We start from the raw sequence: 26,767 nt of genomic DNA on the forward strand, positions 1-26,767 counted from the left end.
GAGAGAGGGAGAAGGTAAACATTACAGCTCTGTGGCAAGCAAACATGAGATGCTGGGATCCTTCAACAAAGAGCCAGTCTTCATAGAGGAGACAGAGGGAGGGGGGCGGGGGGGGGGGGGGGAGAGAGAGAGAGGGAGAGAGAGGCAGGGGAGAGAGAGGCAGGGGAAAGAGAGGGAGAGGGAGAGAGAGGCAGGGGGAGAGAGAGGGAGAGGGAGAGAGAGGCAGGGGGAGAGAGATGCAGGGGAGAGAGAGGGAGAGAGAGGCAGGGGGAGAGAGAGGGAGAGAGAGGCAGGGGGAGAGAGAGGGAGAGAGGGGCAGGGGAGAGAGAGGCAGGGGGAGAGAGAGGGAGAGAGAGGCAGGGGGAGAGAGAGGGAGAGAGGGGCAGGGGAGAGAGAGGCAGGGGGAGAGAGAGGGAGAGAGGGGCAGGGGAGAGAGAGAGAGAGGGGTGTGCAATAAGAGAGGGAGAAAATGCAGAAAGCTTCTGCAGAAATTAGTAAATATTGAAGTAAACCCCCAAGTGTAGGAGGATTGAATATCAGTCAACTACCTGGTACAAACACACACGCACACACATACACACACACACACACACACACACACACACACACACACACACACACACACATACATACACACACACACACACACACACACACACACACACACACACACAGACACACAAACACACAAACACACAAACACACACACAGACCCAGACCTGACCTCATTCACAGTCATATAAATCAACACTCTATCCCAGAACAGGCCTTATTCTGAGAAGCAGGTACAGTTCATAATAACAAGGGTCCAGGACATCAGACAACTTAAGGACAAATCAATCCTGTTCCGTGTACCTTGACCTAGATATCACACACACACACACACACACACACAGACCTGGATATCTAAACACACACACAGACACACACCTGGATATCTGAACACACACACGCAGACACAGACCTGGATATACTGTATGAACACACACACACACACGCAGACACAGACCTGGACATCTGAACAAACTTTTGTTGTTGTTGTTGCTGTTATTGTTATTACAGAATGTAGAAAATGTATACTGTACTACAGACTAGGATAGGAATACTGCAGGGGTACTACAGGCTGGAAGTACTATAGCAGAAGAATACTACAGAATAGGAGTACTGTGATATAAATACTACAGAATAGGATTACTGTAATATAAATACTACAGAAGAGGAGTACTGTAATATAAATACTACAGAATAGGAGTACTGTAATAAGAATACTACAGAATAGGAGTACTGTAATATAAATACTACAGAAGAGGAGTACTGTAATATAAATACTACAGAATAGGAGTACTGTAATAAGAATACTACAGAATAGGAGTACTGTAATATAAATACTACAGAAGAGGAGTACTGTAATATAAATACTACAGAAGAGGAGTACTGTAATACAGTGTTAATTTCGTTGACGAGAACTATGATGAAAACTATTCGTCAACGACATTTTTTGGGTTATCGTCACGAGACGATAACTAAATAAAAATGAATGTATGATGACAAAAACTATGACTATATCTATTCACATTTTCGTCAACAAATAAAAACTAGACTAAAATGGTTATGGAGGGACGTATGGGAAAAGTTCAAATCAGAATGTCGAGGTTCGGGATGTGCGCAGTTGGATCATGGATGTATTAATAGAGCGAGTTGGATGCAACCTACAGGTAGCCTGTGTGTATTTAGCCTACATTTGAATAGTACCGTTGCTACACCGGCCGGCGGGAAGTCAACTAACAGCATACGACTGCTGCGCCTGAACTGTTCAGTAAATTACCACAGTTCAGAAATGTCTTTGTCAACGTTCTTACACACCGGGAGAAAGAAGAGAGCAGACATCTGGATAAACTTCATATTTGTTGCAAAGGAAACAAAACCATTTGTAAACCGTGTGGGGTTTAAATGACTGGCAAAAATACAACAAACTTAAAGCGACATTTGGAGAACGGTCATCCCGAAATTCACGAGAAGGTAAGCACCCCCCCACCCCCGGCTAACGTTACTGTATTAGCTAAACCCAAGCTGGTGTGTTTCTGAAATACTTCAAATACAATACAAGCTAAAAGAAACCAGTGTTTCACGTAGGTTTGTGGCGGGGGAGAACTGAAGTGTCTGATCATTGCAACGCTAACGTTAGTGGCTAGCTAATGTTAGGCACAGGTTAGCTAGCAACAAGTGGGGCTATGCTTGTGGCGGCTGGCGGGGGTATCTAGCGTTAGCTAGTCTAGGTAAGCTAGCTAAGCAACTACTGCTGCTGTCTAATGTTATACTGTAGCTAGATGGATAAGACACGAACAGTTAGCTACCTGGCGCCGCCATAGCCCCTCTCCTCCGGTGTGACGTTAGCTAGCCTGTGCCTGATGTTAGCTAGCCTGACTAGCCAACTAGTGCTGACATGATAATGTTATAGCTTGCTATATCAGGCACAGACACAGTTAGCATCAGACTGGGGGAGAGGAATGCTTCATTATGAAACTGTCTGACAGAAGCAGCCACGCTTCTGTCAGTCTGCCCCAGGGCAGCTGTGGCTACAGATGTAGCTTACCACCCCGGTATGACTGTGTCTGAATGAATACTGGACTCTGTAAAGCGCTCTGGGTTTCATGAAGGGCGCTATATAAATCCAACTTGATTGATTGATTGAACTAAGCCTGTTAAATTTGAGTTGTCTAAATCTATGGTAGATTTCGTCGACTAAAATCGTAATGATATTTAGTCAACTAAAACTAGACTAAAACTAAAACAAGTCAGATGACTAAAATATGACTAAAACTAAATGGCATTTTAGTCAAAAGACTATGACTAAAACAAAATCATAATTTGCTGTCAAAATTAACACTGCTGTAATATAGAGAGGAGTAGGACAGCACAGTACTGCTGCAGCCTGAATACATCCCAGAAACATGGAGGAGTCTGGACATCTGACCAGGAGACCAGGAGGAGTCTGGACATCAGACCAGGAGACCAGGAGACCAGGAGGAGTCTGGACATCTGACCAGGAGACCAGGAGGAGTCTGGACATCTGACCAGGAGACCAGGAGGAGTCTGGACATCAGACCAGGAGACCAGGAGGAGTCTGGACATCTGACCAGGAGACCAGGAGACCAGGAGGAGTCTGGACATTTGACCAGGAGACCAGGAGGAGTCTGGACATCTGACCAGGAGGAGTCTGGACATCAGACCAGGAGACCAGGAGGAGTCTGGACATCTCACCAGGAAACCAGGAGGTGTCTGGACAACAGACCAGGAGACCAGGAGGAGTCTGGACATCAGACCAGGAGACCAGGAGGTGTCTGGACATCAGACCAGGAGACCAGGAGGAGTCTGGACATCAGAAACCAGGAGACCAGGAGGAGTCTGGACATCAGACCAGGAGACCAGGAGGAGTCTGGACATCAGAAACCTGGTCATCTGGACATTCCAGGTTTCAGACCCCCATGACCTTGCGGCAGAGGAGGCTTCCCAGAGCATGACCAGCCGGAGCGCCGCGCTCACAGGAAGCAGGAAGGTGCCAGCTCACCGGCCCGTCCGCTCACCTCTCACTCCTACGGTGGCCCCCGAGGCCCAAACCTACGGACAAGCAAGAACAAGTGCCTTACGGAGACACAAGACCACCAGGAGCATGCTGGGAGGTACAGACATGGGGGCTTTTTCATAGATGTAGAGTGCAGTACTGTTGCATTGTACAATACAACACAACACATTACAACACAGTACAATGCATGTTATGGCCATATCACACACATGTCACACACACACACACAGACACAGACACACACACGCACACACAGACACGTTGCATGTTTACTGCAGGAAAAATAATAGAAAGGCTTTCCCTGTGAAGATGAGTTAAATTAGGACATTAGGTCCTTCAAGGAGGATTCTCATCTCTCTATGTCTCTCTCTCTCTCTCTCTCTCTGTCTCTCTCTCTCTCTCTCACACACACAAACTCACACACACAAACTCACACACACACACACACACACACACACAGTTTCCAGGGCTGTATTGTTCTCCCTGTGAAACTCTAGAGTTGTAGCAGCGTCGGTTTCTGACACACAACCACCGTTCAGTAACACGACTCCCATGATAGCATGTTCTAGGATGTTCTCCAGTCACACACACACGCACACACACACACGCACGCGCGACCACACACGCACGCGCACACGCAGATACAAAATGACATCTCTTTTGTCCCTTCACTGACCCCTTCTACAGAGCAAACCTGAATACTCTATAGGAGTGCACACACACACACACACACACACACACACACACACAGATACTCAGTCTCCAGACAGAAGTGTGAAATCAAGAGTCTTCATGACACAACTTCTTCAAACACACACACACACACACACACACACACACACACACACACACACAAGCGTGGGGTTTGGCCTACTACAGTGATGCCATTCCCAGCCACAGAAGGATTGAAGCACAGTTCAGCACGAAGATGAAGGACACACACACAACCAGTTTCAATAATACGAAACACAGGCCTATGTGAAACGTCGTGTGTGTGTGTGTGTGCGCGCGCGCGCGAGCACACGAGAGTAGATGAACACAGATGTGCAACGGCATACCAGACATACAACTGAACTGAACACAACATTATACCACAGTTAGAATCGCCAGGTATGTTCATAGAGAGAATATTCTAGAAAAAGATTCGGTTTTGAATGGGGCATAGGCCTATTCATCAAACCCTAGTGTATCTTAAAGTGATTTTTAATGGTAGTTTTCTATCAGTCCCTAAAACTATGGGATGAGGTTCCGGAACAGATCGACAAAGTGCGGTAACGTTAGTGTCAGATAGACGTTTTCCAGAGAAAAAAAAGCGAACGGCCACATCAGCCTTCCTGCGAAGGAATGTCATCTGACGTCATCTATTTGGGATCGGATTTCTCCACTCCTCAGTGTGTGTGTGTGTGTGTGTGTGTGTGTGTGTGTGTGTGTGTGTGTGTGTGTGCGGCCTCCTTTTTTCTACTTCTCCAATGTGCCCTCTGGATCCAGAGCCTACGGCGACGCTGAAGTACCGAATCAGTCAACAGCATCGTAATAATGGAACACTGGCCTGTGATGGCGCGAGGACTTCAGACACGCAGACAGGCAGCTTTCATTGCCTCGATATCTGCCCCGACGAGTGGGCGACGCAAGATGAATTCTGTAATCCCATGCGCGGCTCCTCTTTACAGGGAAACGTCGCCACAGTGTAAAAAGTCTGACAATCGGAGGTCAAATAGTGACTGTTTGATTTCCACGTCTGCATCAGGGAAAAGAGAGGGGGCAGTATGTGTGTGTGTGTGTGTGTGTGTGTGTGTGTGTGTTAGAGAAAGAGAGAGAGAGAAAGAGAGAGAGTGAGGGAGAGAGAGAGAGAGGTCTCCTGCACAAACAGACACGTAGTCGTTTCTGAGTCTGGTCGGAGGGAGAGAGAGGGAGAGAGAGAGAGAGGGAGAGAGAGAGGCAGACAGACAGACTGGCTGGAATGCTAGGATATGCTGGAGTTAAGACCTCTCCTCTCCTCAACTCGGCAGCTCAACGACAAACCACACATCAAGTCTGGGAAAAGTTCACAGCGCTCGAACACTGGAACATTCACAATGTGATCGCATGCAATAAAAATAAAACGTTGACAATGCCCCTATTTCCTAACTCCTGTCAATCCGTCTGTCTCAGCATCTTCCATTCCAAGTCCCCCCCCCCCTTCCCCCCATTATAACAGCAAATTCCTTACTTCGAAAAACTATCAAACTATAACAGAGCTGCGTAGTTCCAGGAAGCAAGTCTGAAAGTAGAGCAGTGATTTATTATATAATCTGAAGAGTTTTAGTCTGTTGCGCACTCACTTTATCTGAAGACTTCGAAGACAAAAACACATTCTTTCGCAAAGAAGAGAAATCGCCCACAAAGCAGACTAAAAAAGCACAAAACGACACTTTCCACCACGACCGCAGTGAACCGTATTCAACTTATGGACAGAGTTCAGTAGTTTCTATGTATATTTAACCCCAAGATAAAGAAATATCCCAAAGTTTCGATTCACCCCCCCGAAGCAGTGTTCCTTTTTCCTCTACGCTGGCCAAAGAATCGAGACCGCCGGCGTCAGCTCACTCCAAACTCGCACACTTATAAAACTTTTAAACGGCAACTTTAGAACGGTCATCTATTCGGAGCAATGGTTTAGCTGTCCTATAATAGCAAAAGTGCAACAGAACTCACCTCGCTGCAATAAAATAATCTTCAAACAGACGTGGCTGTGCTTTTTTTCCAGGGTCGGGTTTTGCCGATCCGCTGCCTGTCTACTGCGCTGCGCCGCGCTGGGAGATTCCGCCATGTCAATCAAAACGCGACGCACATGGAGGCGAAAGCCCGCCTACTTTTACAGTAACGCCGTGGCCATTCAGAGCGCCTGGTCCAGACACGCTATAGGATGAACATTTGATTCGATAGCTGCGCGTTTTGTTGCGAAGGGTTTAGATGAGCTGCTCTGCTTCGTGTTAGCGGCCCGTGGTGATCAGTTGGTGTGTGGGGACAGGAGCCACACGGCAGACAGTTACAGTCTACCAGTCAAAGATCATAGGGTTAGATCTGTGTGTGTGTGTGTGTGTGTGTGTGTGTGTGTGTGTGTGTGTGTGTGTGTGTGTGTGTGTGTGATCTCCATGATCTCAGAAGAGTTGTAACTGACCATGTTTAACACTGGATTTTTGTTTTGTTTTGGGAGCTTCTTGTTAATTTTGTTTACTTTTATTATTATTACACTTATTACTGTGTGTGTATATGAGGTGTGTGTGCATTTAGCACAAATATTTACCCATATAGTCTGTCTCTCTCAGGGTCGCACCCCGGGTGCACCCAGGTTTATCTGGTGGGGTGTTCAGGTTCAGTCAGAACCCCCAACACTAGAGCCTCCAACACCAGACCAAAGTCCTGTACAGGTTCAGTCAGAACCCCCAACACTAGAGCCTCCAACACCAGACCAAAGTCCTGTACAGGTTCAGACAGAAACTTCTTAGGGTTAGGGTTAGGGTTGGGTTAGGGTTAGCAGAGGTTCCTCCACAAATGTGTTGCTCCCGGTAGGACCAGGAACAGGAACCCCTTATTTGGTCATGCATAAGAAAGTGTCTGAAAAACAAACAGGTCAGGGATCAATACTTGCAAGCACTAACCCACAAACACACACACACGCACACTCATACATGCACACGTGTGTTTAGGAAGGCAGTCCCTGTGTGGATGGTGATACAGTATTGCTGTGTGCCTCTTGGGGTGAATGGCTGCTCTGTCCGTCCGCGTGTTGCCACTGGTCAGTCATTCTTCAGCCCTAGTGGAGGGTTCCAGCTGGTTCCTGGGGTGGAACCAGGTCTATGGTGGGGTGAAACCATGAGCGCTCTGTGGTGGGTTCTGGTCCTGGTCGGACCACCCTGCTCACTGAGAGATCTGGGGGGGGAAGGGACTGGGAGGGGCACTCTGTGTGATGTCATAGATCACGTAGGCCTACAGTGATCAAAATACCCGTGATGGTGAACAGCACAGAGAGAGAGAGAGAGAGAGAGAGAGAGAGAGTTTGTTTGTCAGAGGCACTTCCTTCTTTATATCACAGCATACGTGTTTGTATCTGTGTGTGTGCATGTGTTTGTGTGTGTTTATTGAACCTTTATTTCAACAGGCAAGTCCATTAAGAACAGAACGACGGCCTGAGTAGTGACAGCTACTCAGGATACATCAACAATAACTAATCATAGACACAAAATACATCAACAATAGCATCCAAACACAAACACAAATACAACAATAATAACAACTAAACAAAAGTGTACGAAGACACAAACAAGCAAATAATGGAGGGTGATGGGGAATATGGGGAGAGGACACAGGAATGTTAGGGGTCATGACCTGGAAGAAAAACAGCTGCATGAACCAGTGAGGATGTCTGAGATGGTCTCTCTAAAGGTCTGAGATGGTCTCTCTAAAGGTCTGAGATGGTCTCTCTAAAGGTCTGAGATGGCCTCTCTAAAGGTCTGAGATGGTCTCTCTAAAGGTCTGAGATGGTCTCTCTAAAGGTCTGAGATGGTCTCTCTAAAGGTCTGAGATGGCCTCTCTAAAGGTCTGAGATGGTCTCTCTAGAGGTCTGAGATGGCCTCTCTAAAGATCTGAGATGGTCTCTCTAAAGGTCTGAGATGGTCTCTCTAAAGGTCTGAGATGGCCTCTCTAAAGGTCTGAGATGGTCTCTCTAAAGGACGGAAATGGACATGAGTTTGTCCAGTTTAAGGTTTTTTGCAGAGCTTTCCAGTCGGAGGGAGCAGCAGACTGGAATGATGCCAGGCCGAGGGAGGTGTTGGTTTTGGGAATTTTTTATTGGATATGGAGTGAGGACCGGGTGTTGTGTGTGATAGGCATTGGGTGTAGCAGGTGACACAGGTAGGGAGGTGATAGGTGGAGAAGGGTCTTGTAAATTAGAGTGAGACGGATGTGAAGGGAGGGCCAGTTAACCAAAGAGTAAAGAGTGCAGTGGTGTGTTTTGAAGGGAACATTTGTGGCAAACCGGAGGGCAGAGTGGTAAAGAGTGTCAAGCTTAGAAAGTGTCACCGTAATCGACCATGGGGAGAATGGTCATTTGTATGAGGTTGAGTTTGGCAGAAGAGGTGAAAGTGAGATGATTTCTGAATAGGAACCCGAGTTTGGCCTTTATCTTGGACTGCAGCTTTGAGATGTGATGGTAAAATGATAGTGTGCTCTCTAGCCAGATGCCCAGTAGACGGTCACCTGAACGGTCATCTGATCCAGGGTAGCTCCCTCACTGGTGGTGATGTTGAGGCCTGGACGGGTCGTGGCACCTTTCCGACAGAACCACATAGCCTTAGCCAGTAGTAGGTGTTAAGAGACAGTTTGAGTTGAGTAAAAGCTTGCTGGACTTGGAGGAAGCTATCCTGGAGTGCTGTTAGTAGTGTTGGGTGTACTGTAGGACCAGAAGCATAAAGAATTGTGTATAAGTGAATGAATGAGTTACCAGCAGCCTGAGGTATGTTGTTGATGTATATGGAGAACAGTGTGGGACCGAGTATGGAACCTTGGGGGACACCCTTGGTGACTGGGAGAGGGTGAGAGAGAAGGTTTTCAAACCTCACATGTTGCACCCGGTGAGAGAGTAAGTAAGTACAGTAGGACCCCACTTATCCGAACCCAACGGGACCGAAGGTCGTTCGTATCTCTGAAATGTCCGGATGACTGAAACTTATGTTAAAATGCACCAAATTCAATAAGTGGTATACTTGTTTCGTATAGACTCACAATACACCGTTAAATACCCTTAATTACTTGTGAAAATGCATTAAAATTGCAATTGCCAACTAAACTCATATAGCCTAGCCTATAATAGGCCTACAGTAGCATAGAATAAAATAAACGAATTTCCACTTGAGTGCGTGCTTTGATCAAATACAGTACTTTATTCTCAAATGAGGCCTACGCTGCATCGATAGGCTACTATATTTGCAGAACAAAATGGTATAGCCTAAAAACAACCCAACATTAGAACAATTAGAGCAAGTGTTATCAATAAATAAATAAATGAAATGACAGACAGGTTGTCTTAGGCTATTGTAGCCTAAAAGAAAGTCTCTAAAACAACCGATGTAGACTAACGTGGCCTAGGCTGTAGGATATTATACAGTAGAACTAGTAGGCTAATCTACATGCTCACAACACGTCTGTGTTCCTGAAGTGCATTAACTGGGAACGAAAAATGACTCGATGCTCCTCTGCTTCAGGTTGCTGACGCGCTTTCTGGCTACCAAGGAATGCAGCTCTCGCAGCAGACTCGTTTGTGTTTTGCGCTCGACATTAGAGTAACAAAGAAATGAAACGTGACAGTAGGCTACAGCCTACAGGCAACATGTAGGTATACATCTAGTTCTGTTTTTATTCACAGGAGGATACAGTACATGTTTATTATGTCATATTTAAATGCAAGTAGGCCTACAGTACTGTAATGAAAATCCCACCAGTAACCAGATAGCAGGCTAAAAAAAACAAAACGTTTTTTAAGCCTGTCCAGTAGACCGGGAGGTTCGGATCTCTGAAGTTCGGATGAGTGGGGTCTTATTGTAAACCTTTTGAGATGTTGCTCGGGCCTAGTGGCCCATAGGGCAGGAGTCTATCTCCTGTTTCTGTAGTGTGAGGCAGCTTGATGTACAAGTCCACCCCCGGGACATGACGCTAGTATGTCGCATTGCCAAGCAGGGAGGCATCGGGTACCATTTTTATAGTCTTTGGTATGACTTGGCCGAGGATTGAACTCATGACCTCCTAGTCTCAGGGCGAACACTCTCGCCGCAAGGCCACTGAGCTGGCCACCCGGTGAGAGAGATAGTGAGATAACAAAGCCAGTGAGTGATTAGTGACCGCAATGATGCTTATAGTCTATTTATGATAATGGTATGGTCAACAGTATCAAAGCTTTGGCCAAGTCAATTAATATTGCAGGACAGTGTTGTTTGGCATCTAATGCAGATGTTTAAAGTAGCTGTGACATCCATACTCAAACATACCTGAAAACCAGACTGCACCCCAGGTAGTATACCATACACATTCAGATAGTCAGGTAGTATACCATACACATTCAGATAGTCAGGTAGTATACCATACACATTCAGATAGTCAGGTAGTATACCATACACATTCAGATAGTCAGGTAGTATACCATACACATTCAGATAGTCAGATAATATACCATACATATTCAGATAATATACCATACACATTCAGATAGCCAGGTAGTATACCATACACATTCAGATAGTCAGGTTGTATACCATACACATTCAGATAGTATACCATACACATTCAGATAGTATACCATACACATTCAGATAGTCAGGTAGTATACCATTCACATTCAGATAGTCAGGTAGTATACCATACACATTCAGATAGTCAGGTAGTATACCATACACATTCAGATAGTCAGGTAGTATACCATTCACATTCAGATAGTCAGGTAGTATACCATACACATTCAGATAGTCAGGTAGTATACCATACACATTCAGCTAGTCAGGTAGTATACCATACACATTCAGATAGTCAGGTAATATACCATACACATTCATATAGTCAGATAGTATACCATACACATTCAGATAGCCAGGTAGTATACCATACACATTCAGATAGTCAGATAGTATACCATACACATTCAGATAGTCAGGTAGTATACCATACACATTCAGATAGTCAGGTAGTATACCATACACATTCAGATAGTCAGGTAGTATACCATACACATTCAGATAGTCAGATAGTATACCATACACATTCAGATAGTCAGGTAGTATACCATTCACATTCAGATAGTCAGGTAGTATACCATACACATTCAGATAGTCAGGTAATATACCCTACCCATTCAGATAGTATACCATACACATTCAGATAGTCAGGTAGTATACCATACACATTCAGATAGTCAGGTAGTATACCATACACATTCAGATAGTCAGGTAATATACCATACACATTCAGATAGTCAGGTAATATACCATACACATTCAGATAGCCAGGTAGTATAGCATACACATTCAGATAGTCAGGTAATATACCCTACCCATTCAGATAGTATACCATACACATTCAGATAGTATACCATACACATTCAGATAGTCAGGTAGTATACCATTCACATTCAGATAGTCAGGTAGTATACCATACACATTCAGATAGTCAGGTAGTATACCATACACATTCAGATAGTCAGGTAGTATACCATTCACATTCAGATAGTCAGGTAGTATACCATACACATTCAGATAGTCAGGTAGTATACCATACACATTCAGCTAGTCAGGTAGTATACCATACACATTCAGATAGCCAGGTAGTATACCATACACATTCAGATAGTCAGATAGTATACCATACACATTCAGATAGTCAGGTAGTATACCATACACATTCAGATAGTCAGGTAGTATACCATACACATTCAGATAGTCAGGTAGTATACCATACACATTCAGATAGTCAGATAGTATACCATACACATTCAGATAGTCAGGTAGTATACCATTCACATTCAGATAGTCAGGTAGTATACCATACACATTCAGATAGTCAGGTAATATACCCTACCCATTCAGATAGTATACCATACACATTCAGATAGTCAGGTAGTATACCATACACATTCAGATAGTCAGGTAGTATACCATACACATTCAGATAGTCAGGTAATATACCATACACATTCAGATAGTCAGGTAATATACCATACACATTCAGATAGTCAGATAGTATACCATACACATTCAGATAGTCAGGTAGTATACCATACCCATTCAGATAGTCAGGTAATATACCCTACCCATTCAGATAGTATACCATACACATTCAGATAGTCAGGTAGTATACCATACACATTCAGATAGTCAGGTAGTATACCATTCACATTCAGATAGTCAGGTAGTATACCATACACATTCAGATAGTCAGGTAGTATACCATACACATTCAGATAGTCAGGTAATATACCATACACATTCAGATAGTCAGATAGTATACCATACACATTCAGATAGCCAGGTAGTATACCATACACATTCAGATAGTCAGGTAATATACCATACACATTCAGATAGTATACCATACACATTCAGATAGTCAGGTAGTATACCATACACATTCAGATAGTCAGGTAGTATACCATACACATTCAGATAGTCAGGTAGTATACCATACACATTCAGATAGTCAGGTAATATACCATACACATTCAGATAGTCAGATAGTATACCATACACATTCAGATAGTCAGGTAGTATACCATACACATTCAGATAGTCAGGTAATATACCATACACATTCAGATAGTCAGGCCTGTAACAGTTTGGGTCAGCCTGATCCCCGCCCTTAAACAGTGGAAGCACAATCGCTTCTTTCCAATCCATTAGTAGTTTAGCTGTATGGAGGAAGAGGTTGAACAGGTCTGCTATGGGAGCTGCAATGATGGGGCAACCTTGTGTGTGTGTGTGTGTGTGTGTGTGTGTGTGTGTGTGTGTGTGTGTGTCTGTGTGTGTCTGTGTGTGTCGATGAGGCACTTATTTCTGTAGATCAGAGGATGGAATTCTGGTCATCAGATTCTGTGTGTGTGTGTGTATGTATATCTGTGTGTGTGTGTGCATTTGTGTATGCGTGTGTTTGTATGTGTATGTGTTTGTGTGTGTGCGTGTGTCTGTTTGTATGTGTGCATGTGTGTGTGTGTGCGTGTGTGTGCTCGTGTGTGTGTATCAGAGGCACTTCCTTCTGTAGATCAGAGGATGGAATTCTGCTCATCAGAGTTCAAAGGAGTCGACCCTGAGCCTTCTGCAGGAGACAAGAACAGACATGCCCCCCTCTCTCTGTCTCTCTCCCTCTCTCTCTGTCTCTCTCCCCCTCTCTCTCCCTCTCAAACATCCTTTCTCATTTGCCTACACCGTTTCTTTCTCTCTCTCTCTCTCTCCCTCTCCTCATACCCCAGTTTCTCTCTCTCTCCCAAACTGTTTCTCTCTTTAGCTCAAACTCGCTCTCTTTCTCTCTCTCTCTCTCTCTCTCTCCCTCTCCTCATACCCCAGTTTCTCTCTCTCCCAAACTGTTTCTTTCCCTCTCTCTGTCTCCCTCTCTCAAACTGTTTCTCTCTTTAGCTCAAACTCTCTCTCTCAGAAGGGGTTGAGCCTACATTCATATTTATATTCAAAAGTGACTGAAACACTAATATAAAACACACTCACAACTGAAAATACCACATGGCATTGATTAGATTGAACCTTTATTGCTTAGCAATTAGTGAGTGAACAGTTATCAGGACGATATGCTGTAGAAAGACTGGACTCACACAGAGTGAGAGGACTGGTGTGTGTGACTGGGGTGGCTGGAGGCTTCCCATCCCAGCCAACCGCTGCCCAGAACATATCACTGTATGCATGGGAAACAGTGTGTGTGTGTGTGTGTGTGTGTGTGCGTGTGTGTGTGTGTGTGTGTTGAGAGAGTGAGTCTATACTTGATAAGCTGTATTAGTTCCACTTTGTTTCCCAGTGTTCTCTGCCAGCTCGCTTTATCTGAGGCCTGGTTTAGCTTCAGCCTCCCTCAGCCTCCCTCAGCCTCCCTCAGCCTCCCCGAGCCTTCCTCAGCCTCGGTCAGCGTCCCTGAGCCTCTCTCAGCCTCTATTAGCCTCTATCAGCCTCTCTCTGAATCTCTCAGTCTCTCTCAGTCTCTATTAGCCTCTATCAGCCTCTCTCAGCCTCTATCAGCCTATCTCAGAATCTCTCAGCCTCTATTAGCCTCTATGAGAATCTCTCAGCCTCTATTAGCCTCTCTCAGCCTCTGTCATGTGTTCCATCTGACACAGCAAACGGAATCCAGTTATGACATCACGCTTCATGACATCACTTCGGAGTGTGTTGCCAACCTCAGCAGGGTGGAATGCGGGTGATTCGTGGGGGCGGGGGCTGAAGTCAAGGCTGCGATCCGGTTGGCTAATGGCCTCGTCTGGGCATCTGTGAATATAATAAACACAGTGTCATTCCAACCACTAATCTTCACCACAGGAATCCATGCGATTTTGTAGGTCTTCAACATTTGAGTCTCCACAGAACACTGGCCCTATGCAGTCCTCCCAGACGGACGGACGGACGGACGGACGGACGGACGGACGGACGGACGGACGGACGGACGGACGGACGGACGGACGGACGGACGGACGGACGGACGGACGGACGGACGGACGGACGGACGGACGGACAGACAGACAGACAGACAGACAGACAGACAGACAGACAGACAGACAGACAGACAGACAGACAGACAGACAGACAGACAGACAGACAGACAGACAGACAGACAGACAGACTCCATTAATGAGAAGGCTTCTTATTCACCACATGACACATCACAGACATGGGTGACCTCCATGTCTGTACCCAAAGACCGCTGGGCCTTCCTCTCAGCTCAGCGCTCTACGCTCTGAAAAGGGTTCTCTACAGACATTTGTAAGAATAGAACCCGCTGAAAAAAAGGTTCTGTAAGGCAGCCTGGCGTCAGCAGACTCTCCTGGAGGGCCTGGTTTCCTGTCTAGAGCCCGCCTACTTCAAAACTGGATCCGGAAATTTGCATTCGGTTTTGTACCAGGTTGTATCCGGTCTGTTGCTAAAAGATAAAAGAAAACATTGACATACAGAATCAAATAAAGTATACCAACAAGTACAGTACTTGGATCAACCTGGCCCGGGACCGGATCTGACCCAGACTACTGAAGGTGTTTGTAACCCTAAAGGGTTCTTTCTGGCATGAAAAGGGTTCTTCTGTACGGAACCACGGTTCTATGTAGCGTGCTGTTGTTTAGCGTGTGCCGCACAGGGCTCTGAGCTCTGGTTCAAACCTTATCTGTTGACGTCTCCATTAGAAAACAGCTGCCTAATACACAAATACGCTTTTAATCAGACCAGGGTCAAAATACATTCAAATACATACAATAATTACCTATCTGTACTTGTTTGCTTTTTTCTGGCACAATGGGACTAATGGGCTCTTACCAAAAATGCAAATCCCGCTCACCTGACACTCCAGGCAGAGTCAAGCAGGCACTAAAGTTACCAACGGATTTACCATAGTATCTATACAGACATCTAATAATAATAATAACAATAATAATAATAAATCACATTTATTAAGTTACCGAACGGATTTACCATAGTATCTATAGTATCTATACAGACATCTAATAATAATAATAACAATAATAATAATAAATCACATTTATTAAGTTACCGAACAGATTTACCATAATATCTATACAGACATCTAATAATAATAATAACAAGAATAATAATAAATCACATTTATTAAGTTACCGAACGGATTTACCATAGTATCTATAGTATCTATATCCACATCTAATAATAATAATAATACATCAAATGTATTAAGCGCATCTCAAGAAGTATCTGGCAAAAAGTGTGATTCTAACACTCTGTTTCACAGGCTCACATTCACGTGTCCGTAGCGTAGTAGGCGGACGGTGAGGTGGACTGTGACGCCCAGGGAAGTGGTGAAGATGATTGCGCTGGCCAGGAGGTCGAGGGTGTGCACCCCCAGGTGGTACCACTCCACTCCACGGGGGTCCAGACACAGGCCCGGTCCAGCCCGGTAAGGGTAGGGGTACAGGACGACGTGGGAGAGGTAGCCGGTGCCGACCACGCCCAGATAGGAGTAGTAGCACAGCGGACCCGTCAACACCGTTACCACGGCGATGGAAAACATCAGCGGGGAGGTCAGAGAACTCAGGATGGCGAAGGTGTAGGCCAGCTCCCACTGAGAGAGCACACACACACAGCACAGAGAGGAGAAACACTTTACAGCGCAGGTACCAGCATCCACCACATGGGGGCATGACAAAAGAGGCAAATTGGCAACACATGACATAGTTCAAACAGTGGTTACATAAGCAGTGGCGTAACTAGCAGGTAATGCAGCGGCATTGGGGCCTGCGATGATTTAGGGCCCTCCCCATTTCATTCATTTACTGAGCCAAATGGTGCATTATGCTATTCCCAAGGGTGCTGCCAGGGATTTTTTGGCCCATGAAAAGATCTGACATTGGGCCCCACCAGTGGTACAGGTTTGATCTGAATATTGGGAGGACACAGTAGGCAGGTGGTCTGGGGCTCCTCCCCCAACAAATGTTGAGGTCACATTGAATTTCCTGCATTCTGGTGAATTTTTATGCACCGATTTTAGACTTTTCTGCATCAGTTTACGGTGGAAATTAGTTTATGGGTCAAAGACATGAAGCATGTTTTTTTGTGTCCCTTTGGTTAAGTTTACATTGTTCAGGTTACAAATTTAAAATAAACTTACTTAATTGAGAGTTTAAAATGTTTTTTGAATGATTTTTCAAGGTGCCCACCCACATCCATTGTATGACCAAAACGGTGGTAGAACAATTATCAGACTTTCTCAAAAGTGTTAGTTTTGTCAACCTTTTGATCTGAATCATTGTATATGATCACAAGTAACCCTAAAACAGGGCTAAACATGCATTTCCCTTTACCATTCCTTCAACTTGTTCGGGAAACCCAGCCCAAGCTCTCTAAAAATCTTTTTTCAAAAAATAGAGCAAAAGTCTAATGCACCTGCTTCAGCTGCAGTAGCAAGCAGCAGCGCGCCAGTTATGTCGTTATGGATCCCATCCTGTTAGCCTACTATAGGGCCCGCTTTCAGCTTCTTGCATTAGGGCCCGGTGCTGATGCCTTATGCCACTGTAAGAATCCACGTAAGCAGACTGAGCAGACTGGCCCTTATGCCACTGAACATAAGAATCCACGTAAGCAGACTGGCCCTTATGCAACTGCCCACTGGTGATCCCCATTTACTTTACCTTACCTCCATCACTGTCTGTTGTTCGCTTGTTTGTGTCTTCATGTGCTTATGTTAAGTTGTTATTATTGTTGCATTCGTTTGGGGTTAGGGTTAGGGTTATAGAGGAGGTATATGTTTTTGGTGGCATGTGTTCATTCGTTTGTGCGTGCATGTGAGAGTGCGTTTGTTTGTTATTTAGCAGGATTACGCAAAAACTACCCGACCGTTTTTCACGAAACTCAGTGGAGGGTGTAGCATGGGCCAATTTAGAACTCTACATTTTGGACCCGATCCGAATCACTAGGCAGATACACTAATTAAAACAAAACTTGGCTTGTTGGCGTATGTGTTACTTGTATTGAGTATCCACTCTCACTGACGTGTAACTTGCTGCCTTCTTGGCCAGATCACCATTGTAAAAGAGATTTCGATCTCAATTGTTTTTTTATCTGCTCTTTTACCAGCTCCTCTGGTCTGGTCTGGACTTGTCTGATGAAATAAAGGTTACAATAAAAAGATGCCTACTCACTGTCCTTCAGAGAACGACTGTCATCTCTGCTGTGATCTACTGGATTAATCTACTGGTGAGGGGAGAGTTTCTAATTTCTGACCATTTATGTGTTGCACTTTGTCTTGATGCTATTAATCTCTCATGTAAAGCACTTTGAATTGCCTTGTTGCTGAAATGTGCTATACAAATAAACTTGCCTTTCCTTGCCTCAAGCTTTGAATCAACAAAGCAGCAGGCATAGACAACATCAACCCCAGGGTGTTTAAAGGAGTAGTAAAGGGAAAAATCATGTTTAGCCCTGTTTTAAGGTTGCTTATGATCATATACAATGGTTCAGATCAAAAAGTTGACAAAACTAGCACTTTTGAGAAAGTCTGAGAATTGCTCTACCATGGTGGTACTACTCCTCTAAGGAGTGTGCCAGACAGCTAGCTGGAGTGTTCCAGCACCTATTTAACCTCTCTCTGAGAGTCCTGAATTGTTCCTGTACCCAAAAAAGGTTGTCCAGTGTTCTCAATGACTACAGGTCAGTGGTACGTCTTTGAGAGACTGGCTCTGCAGTACCTCATGGTGAGTGACTTCCTGGACCAGGCCTGGATCAATGCAGATGATGCCATCATATCTACTCCATGGAGCTTACACCTGGAGAGGCCAGGAAGCACAGTGAGAGTAATTTTCGTTTAAACATTTCCAGTGCATTCAACACCATTCAGCCTCTCCGGCTCTCAGAAAAGCTCCCAGCCATGCAGGTAGACCACAACATGGTGGCCTGGATTACAGACTACCTCACCAGCAGGCCACAGTATGTCTGACTGCAGGGCTGCATGTCTGATGTGGTGATAAGCAACATTGGTGTCCCCCAAGGAACCATACTGTCACCTTTCCTATTCACCCTCTACACCTCTGACTTCAGCCACAACTCGGGAACGTGCCACCTCCAGAACTTGCCAGATTAATTCTCTATTGTGGGCTGCATCAGCGAGTACGTAGAGGAAGAGTTCAGGGATGTAGTCTGGAGATTCATTAGATGGTCTGAGAGAACCAGCTCCGACTCAACATCAGCAAGACCAAGGAGCTACTTGGCATGCAGGTCCTGTAGGGATGCGCTGAAGTCTGGCCTTGTCTTTATCTGTTGCGGCAGAGAACCAGATGGTGATGAAGGAGGTGAGAATGGACTCAATGATGGAGGTGTAGAAGAGTACCATCATTGCCTTTGGCATGTTGAATTTCTTCAACTGCCTCAGGAAGTACATCCTCTGCTGTGCTTTTTTGGCAAGAGAGCAGATGTTCAGCTCCCATTTGAGGATGGCCAGGAAGCAGAATGAGTCAACAGAGGCCACTGGGTTGTCATTCAGTGATGGAGAGGAGGGGGGCTGGTTTCTTTCTAAAGTTTACAACCATCTCCACTGTCTTAACTTCATGCTGTTATCCTGCTAGAGGTGGTTGCACTATGTACTAAATGAGGGGTGCCAATAATTATGAAACCTTTTTTAAAATTGATTTGGTAAAGTTCATCTCATCTACTATGATCTACTTGATTCATCTACTATGATATACTGGATTCATCTGCTGTGATCTACTGGATTCATCTACTGTGATCTACTGTGATCGACTGTATTCATCTGGTGTGATCTACTGGATTCTTCTGCTGAAGACTAAGGGGAGGACATCGAAGGTCTCTGCTGCTGCACTACACACTACATCAGGTTCTGTAAGGAATGCATCATACCCATCAAAAAGCTATGCTGCTTCCCCAATAACAACCCGTGAAATTAAATAAATTAAAGCCTTACTCAACAGAAAGAAGAGGGCCTTTATGGCAAAAGATAGGGAGGAGACCAGGGGCCTCATGTATAAAACCTTGCTCAGGATTTGCATACTAGGGGTTGCGGACATCTGCAAGTTCCAAAAGGTACGCACAACGATTTTCCGATTTATAATGAAGTGCGCAAGCATGTCCCATGGTTCCCCATTTTAAATCTCAATCAACTCTAAACTTGGCGCAAGTGAGTGCACGCTTTTTCCCACACTCTTAACGCCCATATGTAAATGCATATAAATGGCGAATGAAACGCCTCCAATTCACAGAAATCGATACAGCCCAAATCTAGCATGACGACAAACGTGGCAGCAAAGAAGCGGAAGTGGCTCATGAGATCAGTTTAGCCTATTTCATTTATTAAATATGCACAGCGATTTCTAAATAGCCTAAATAGCTTATAATAATGGGCACCCTATGAATGTGGATTCCTGAGTCAAACAATGAGGCAATGAAACACCACCAACAAACACAGCCTATTGCTGTGTAACACAGCTTAATCATATTATCCTCATAATATATTAGCCTACACATTGCCTGAGTAAATATATCATGCACAGTGCACATTTTTCTTGTTGCGGAAGGCTAGGTTGCCACTGTCATTTTCCCTGCGGTCAGAGGGGCTTCTCTACGACTATCTGATTGTTGCTCTACCAAAATTAGGATTCACATACAGTAGCAGTGTAAATATGAAGGCTGTTCAGAAGTCATTCACAACAGTATTTGAATTATAGTGATTGCTTTGAGAACACAGCCTATGCTGTCCACATGATTATTTATGAGAATAAATACAGGAATTATTTATGAGAATAAATAAATAAAGGAATTAATTATTTAAATAAATAAATACAGGAATTATTTATGAGAATAAATAAATGAATCAATTGTTTAGCAATGACAGAACCAATTGATTATGATTCCCAGTTGGACTGTGCAACATAATTGAGGGGTTATTTTGCAATATCGGAAATATTAATTGTTCACAATGGTGTCGATTTCAAAGCATTTCTCAGGTTTCACCTTTCTGCCATTAGGATCGCAGTTTCTCATTTGTCCAGAAACGTGCGTACGCATGGGTCAGAGTGTGCTTAGAGGTGAGCACATTCTCCGCCATTCTCCCGTCAAGTTTGTTTTTGATAAATCCCGAATTTGCTCAGGAGTGGCGTACGCATTCTTTTGTGCGTACGCAAGCTTTATAAATGAGGCCCCAGGTCAGTCCAGAATGAGCTTAAGGGGGAGTTGAGAAAGGCTAAGAACAGCTACAGGGAGAGGATGGAGGGTCAGCTGTAGCAAAACAGCTCCAAGGATGTATGGGATGGAATGAAGAAAATCACTGGGCAGAGTGACTCAGGCCCAGCTGTGAGGGGAGGTCAAGAACGGGCTAATGAGCTGAACACCCCCCCCCCCCCCCCCCCCCCCCCACACACACACACACCTGCCCCAGTGAGCTTAAAGGGTGGCCCAACACCCCTGCCCCCCTACCCCTGCTACTCCCACCAGTCCATGCATCACAAAGAGCCAGGTAAGGAGGGCGCTTAGAAAGCTTAAAATCAGCAAGGCACCAGGCCCAGACAGCATCAGCCCCAGGGTGCTGGAGGAATGTGCTGGACAGCTGGCGGGAGTGTTCCAACACCTATTCAGCCTCTCTCTGAGGGGGAAGAAGGTGCCACAGCTGTGGAAGACTTCCTGTATTGATGACTACAGGCCAGTGGTATTGACATCACACATCATGAAGGCAGTGGCGATTTTACATTAGGGGCAGGTGGGGCAGTGCCCCACCAGGTGGCGCTGTTGTGCAAGATGCATCTTAGCCTACAACTGTGTTTCGGAAAAATCTATTTTATAATTAATACAAAATAGTGATTCAGTGATTCAGTGGTGAAAATGAAAAACGCATGTATAAATATAATAAACCTGACTGACACTATGTATAGTGCTGTTTTGCAGTAATTCCCTTTGTATGAGTGTGTCACAGACTGCTCTGACTCGGCAGAGGGGCACCGAAGCGTTCTACCCTACTGTTGCTATAGCGACAATGTGAGCGTGGTCGGGAGTAATGTGAAAAAATATCACGCAGATTTAATTGGGTGGAGGGGCAGAAAAGTCTCTTCCCCTACGAAATCTACCTGGCAACAGGTTTAGCCAGGGAATAATAAAACAACGTTGATCAAAGTTGAACTACTGGGTCATTGTCGATGTCGATCTACGTTAGCCAATGCTGCTAGCTAAAGTTTTGTAGAAATTAAGTGTTTTCAGGTGCAACAATGAATAGTGTAGAATATTTGTTGAATGTGCGGTTTAGTACATTGAAACTTGAAGAGAAACTGGAAATAAAACGTTTAGGGCCACACGACCAGAAGAATTGGTGCCGCTTCAGGCTGGAGATAAGGTAACCCGTACCTTCAAACAGGAATGGTTTGAGAAAAAGAAGTGGCTAACTGCTAGCACCTCGAAAAGTGCGCTGTTCTGTTTCCCTTGTATTCTTTTTGGTGCAGACTCTGTTTGGGCATCGTCTGGATTCAAAGACATTAAACATCTGTCAGAAAGAACAGCGAAGCATGAAAGCTCTGCGTCCCATCTGAACTGTGCCATGAAGCTGGGTTTACTGGGGCAGCTCAACGTCCAGGCACAGCTCTGATGCGTTTCGCCGTTCCATTGCGGAGCACAACAAACAGACCGAGGAGAATCGGTATGTTCTGGGGAGGCTGATCACTTGTATTCAACTCTGTGGGAAGTGCGAAATAGGTTTGCGTGGTCACGACGAGTCAGCGAACTCACTGAACCCAGGCATTTTTCGGTGCATTTTTGAGACGATGTGTGAGGGGGACTAATGTGGACAGTGCGCCTTCACTGTAGTAGACTATTTGGCTGTGATATAAGTGGAGTACTAATAGGTTATGCGTAGTGCCCAGGTCTGATGGGTGCACACTTGTCACTTGTTGCTTTCAGAACCCTGGACCGGGCATGCGCTCTCTTATGGTTCTAATTAGCCTACTCTGCGTGTGTTAATGTGTCGTTAACTGTGTGTGTTGTAGCCTCTGCTCTGATGTACCTACCGTAGACTAATTGGCTACCTTTAGTTCTTGTGATGGCGACATAATATAAAACTGCCCCTCCAGAAATGCCATGCTAAAATCGCCACTGCATGAAGGTATTGGAGAGACCTGAGGCCCATGGGGAGCGACTTCCTGGACCCCTGCACGGGGTTCAGACGCTGCCATCAGTTTCTACAACAGGGCCTGAGGGTTCCCATGCGCTCCCGAATGCTGTGGATGTGTGCATGAATGAATGAATGATTCATTCATTCATTAATATTTGAATATGTCTGTATTAGGGGTGTGCCCGAATACAGATACGTTATTCAGAATGGCACAGATAACGCCTTGGAAACAGATACTTTTTCTATCCGTAGTTACTCGTTTTTATTCGGAGGGGGAAAAAAATAATCATCATCCGCATTAACATATTGTTGATGTTGATGAGTGAATCCCAGGAGACGCTGCGCTAATTTGATGAGACCACTGGCAATGCCTACAGACAGGCAGTAAGTGAGGACACATTTTCACTCAACCGTCAGACAAAGTTGGAAGGTCAAGCAGCAAGTTTCTTAATTCAGCAAATGTTAGCTGGTCATTCCATTTTGGGTAGGTATGGATTTGAAAGCGCGTTCCACAGGCAGACTTTATATTCATTGCAGTAACATTATGGGGAGAAAAACATGGCTTAAGCCATAATATAGTTATTGTCAACTAGACAATAACTTCAAAAAATAGGTTACACTCAGTCTGAGACGAAATGTGACTGTGGATGTTTACTACATATGTGGTTCTGCTAACTGCGGTTCTGCTAACTGCAGTTATTGTCTTAGTACAGCTGCTAAGTTTTAAAAGATTGTAGCACATTTAGCAGCGCACTTCATTCATGTCCAAACTCTGTTTTGCTCGCTTCATGTTGTCTTGACTCTGAGAGCGAACGTTGCTAGTCATGTGACAGCATCTGAAATGGTAGCACAGCGCCATCTACTGTTGTATTGGACAGTTGTTTTCCATCACATCCCAATTCAGTTATCTAGATATCAGACTCGTTACACTCCATTGAGAACTTCTAGTAGGCGGACTCGAACATGGAAATATATTTCAGAACTAATTATATGCCAATATTAAATAAATTTGACGCTTTGAATGCTCAAAAATTGCGTTGCCAATGAATATTAAGTTATTTGAAAATATTATAATATTTAATATTATAAAATATTATAATATTTAACACAACTTCCGGTATAAACCACGCCCACTTCCGATTTATATCCGAATACAAATAATAGTGTTGATTGAACAGATACAGATACTGACATCTCTGTGCATCCCTAGTATGTATGTATATATGTATATATCTATATATGTCTGAGTATTATTTTACAGATGTCTACACTGACTTTATGTATGTATGTATGCATGTATGTATGTATCCAATACCTAGGTATACTGTATACATAGATAATTTTTTTTACTTCTTGTAATTTCTCTTGTAATTTTCCCTTGTAATTTAATTTGATCTATTAAATATATTGTCTATCTATTCCGCTGTACCTTTCCCACTGGTACTGTACCTTTTCCACTGCTGAAACCCCAAATTTCTCCCACAGGGATTATTAAAGTATATGTTATCTTATCTGCTGTGATCTACTGGATTCATCTGCTGTGGTTCCGACTCACCGAGGACTTCCTGTGTTGGTCTCTGGTCGCCACAACAATGCTGACTCCTGCTACCGCAGCCTAGGGCACAAAACACACACACACACACACACACACACACACACACACACCTGACTCCTGCTACCGCAGCCTGGGGCACAAAACACAGAGAAGACACACACACACACACACACACCTGACTCCTGCTACCGCAGCCTGGGGCACACAACACAGAGAAGACACACACACACACACACACACACACACACACACACACACACACATACACACATACACACATACACACACACTCCTGCTACCGCAGCCTGGGGCACAAAACACAGAGAAGACACACACACATACACACACACACACACACACACACACACACACACACACACACACACCTTACTCCTGCTTCCGCAGCCTGGGGTTACAAAACACAAAGACACACACACACACACACACACTCCTGCTACCGCAGCCTGGGGCACAAAACACAGAGAAGCGCACGCACGCACGCACGCACACGCACACACACACACACACACACACACACACACACACACACACACACCTGGTCTGTGTCTCAGTCGTCTGTACATTGATTGCCCTATCACTGGCTGGATCGTCTTGTAGATTGATTTTATTATCGCTGGCTTGAGGCAACCAAGCCTCTACTTCTCTCATATCTTCAACTGTCAATCAGCCCAATGATTAATAACTCAGTATCTCTCAACATGAAAGATGCACAGGGTAGCGGCAGCACCACAGCATTTCCTCTCTTTCTCTCTAAAGTGTGTGTAGGTGTGTGTGTCTGTGTGTGTGAGTGAGAGAATGTGTGTGCATGTGTGTGTGAGAGAGAGAGGGAGAGTGTGTGTGTGAGAGAGAGAGGGAGAGTGTGTGTTTGTGAGAGAGAGAGGGAGAGTGTGTGTTTGTGTCTCATCTCCAGTACGTACCAGGGCTCCAGTCCAGAGGGGAGCTGCTATCTTGGCGTCCCAGCTGATGAACCAGGGGCGGTAGGACCCTGCAGGGAAGAATGCCAGGACTCCACAGAGGACACTCAGCAACCCCGCAGCCAACAGAGCGCCCCCTACTGACCTCCACCCCGCCATTACACCCTTCAGAGAGAGAAGCTCGCCAACAGCCGCCTGCAGCTCCGGGACACAGGAGCAGACACAAGGACAAGGAGACAGAGGATGGGAGGACAGGAGACAGAAGGACAGAGAGAGAGAGAGAGTGTGTGTGTGTGTGTGTGTGTGTGAGAGGCTGAGAGAAAAGCAAGTGAGTGTCCCAGCAGCGCTAAGGAAGCGTAGCCACAACAGCAGACCTGACGTGTGCACACACACATCTCTATGCATTCAGGGAGTGGCTGTTGGTTTAAACTCTATTCACCTCTTTACAGTTAGGTGTGTGTGTGTGTGTGTGTGTGTGTATGTCCGTGTGTGTGTGTGTGTGTGTGTGCCTGCGTGAGCGGCAAGTACATGAAAGATCATCAAGAACTCCCTCAGCAACTTTTAAACGTCTTTATTTGAACTCAGTTTCCAAAGAAAGCAAAAAAGAACGGAAAGAAAGAAAGAAAAAAGAAAGAAAGTAGGAAAGAAAGAAAAAGAAAAGAAAGAGAAAACCATGCCAACACAAGAACCGTCTGGTCTCAACACATCTGAACACGTCTGAATCTACTCAAGTCTCCAAGGACATAAGATGACAGAAAACACAAAATAAAAGTCCTCTACAAAGAGAGAGAGAATTACACATGAGAAGTATTGTAAAGGAACCGGTGGCTCCAGCCCTGTAGGGGCGCTAGAGGAGTGTCTCTGCGTGGAGGCGGCTCTCCATGGCTTCTCTCCTGCCCAGCGCTGACCAGCACTGGTATCTCCAGCCCTGTAGGGGCGCTAGAGGAGTGTCTCTCCATGGCTTCTCTCCTGCCCAGCCCTGTAGGGGCGCTAGAGGAGTGTCTCTCCATGGCTTCTCTCCTGCCCAGCCCTGTAGGGGCGCTAGAGGAGTGTCTCTCCATGGCTTCTCTCCTGCCCAGCGCTGACCAGCACCAGACTGTTTGCATAGGGCCAGAAAACATCATCTTTCCAAAACGTCAACTTTGAAAACGTCACGTTTTGTGGTTCTTCTATAGAATCCATCTGGGTTGGGACTAGACCCTGTGTCTGAGTGTTAGTGTGTGTGTGTGTGTGTGTGTCTCTACAGCAGTACAGGACCAGGTCTCGGTGTGTGTTGTCATCCCAGTCCCAGTCGCGCCTCCACACAGTGTCCAGGTGATTGACAAGTGATTGACAGGTGATTGT

General features: G+C 45.1%; 2 protein-coding genes across 2 annotated transcripts in view; both read right to left on the reverse strand.

The window, feature by feature from the left end:
• fndc3ba (fibronectin type III domain containing 3Ba) overlaps positions 1-6,345 on the reverse strand; it is a 64,923-nt gene extending 58,578 nt beyond the window's left edge. The window contains exon 1 of the mRNA XM_084451298.1: positions 6,278-6,345. The gene's annotated coding sequence lies outside the window, so the exon portion shown is untranslated. The remainder of the gene's footprint in view (positions 1-6,277) is intronic.
• A 9,715-nt stretch (positions 6,346-16,060) lies between these two features.
• Positions 16,061-26,484, reverse strand: LOC311319697 (transmembrane protein 212-like; the record flags this gene model as incomplete). The annotated part of the gene is made up of 3 exons (XM_084451299.1): positions 16,061-16,396; positions 25,427-25,624; positions 26,332-26,484. The coding sequence occupies 3 exons, from the start codon at positions 26,482-26,484 to the stop codon at positions 16,061-16,063; spliced, it is 687 nt and encodes a 228-aa protein (XP_084307425.1).
• Between the last annotated feature and the right edge of the window lie 283 nt (positions 26,485-26,767).

This window comes from Borostomias antarcticus (assembly GCF_949987555.1).
Source record: "Borostomias antarcticus genome assembly, chromosome: 16".
NCBI lineage: Eukaryota > Metazoa > Chordata > Actinopteri > Stomiiformes > Stomiidae > Borostomias > Borostomias antarcticus.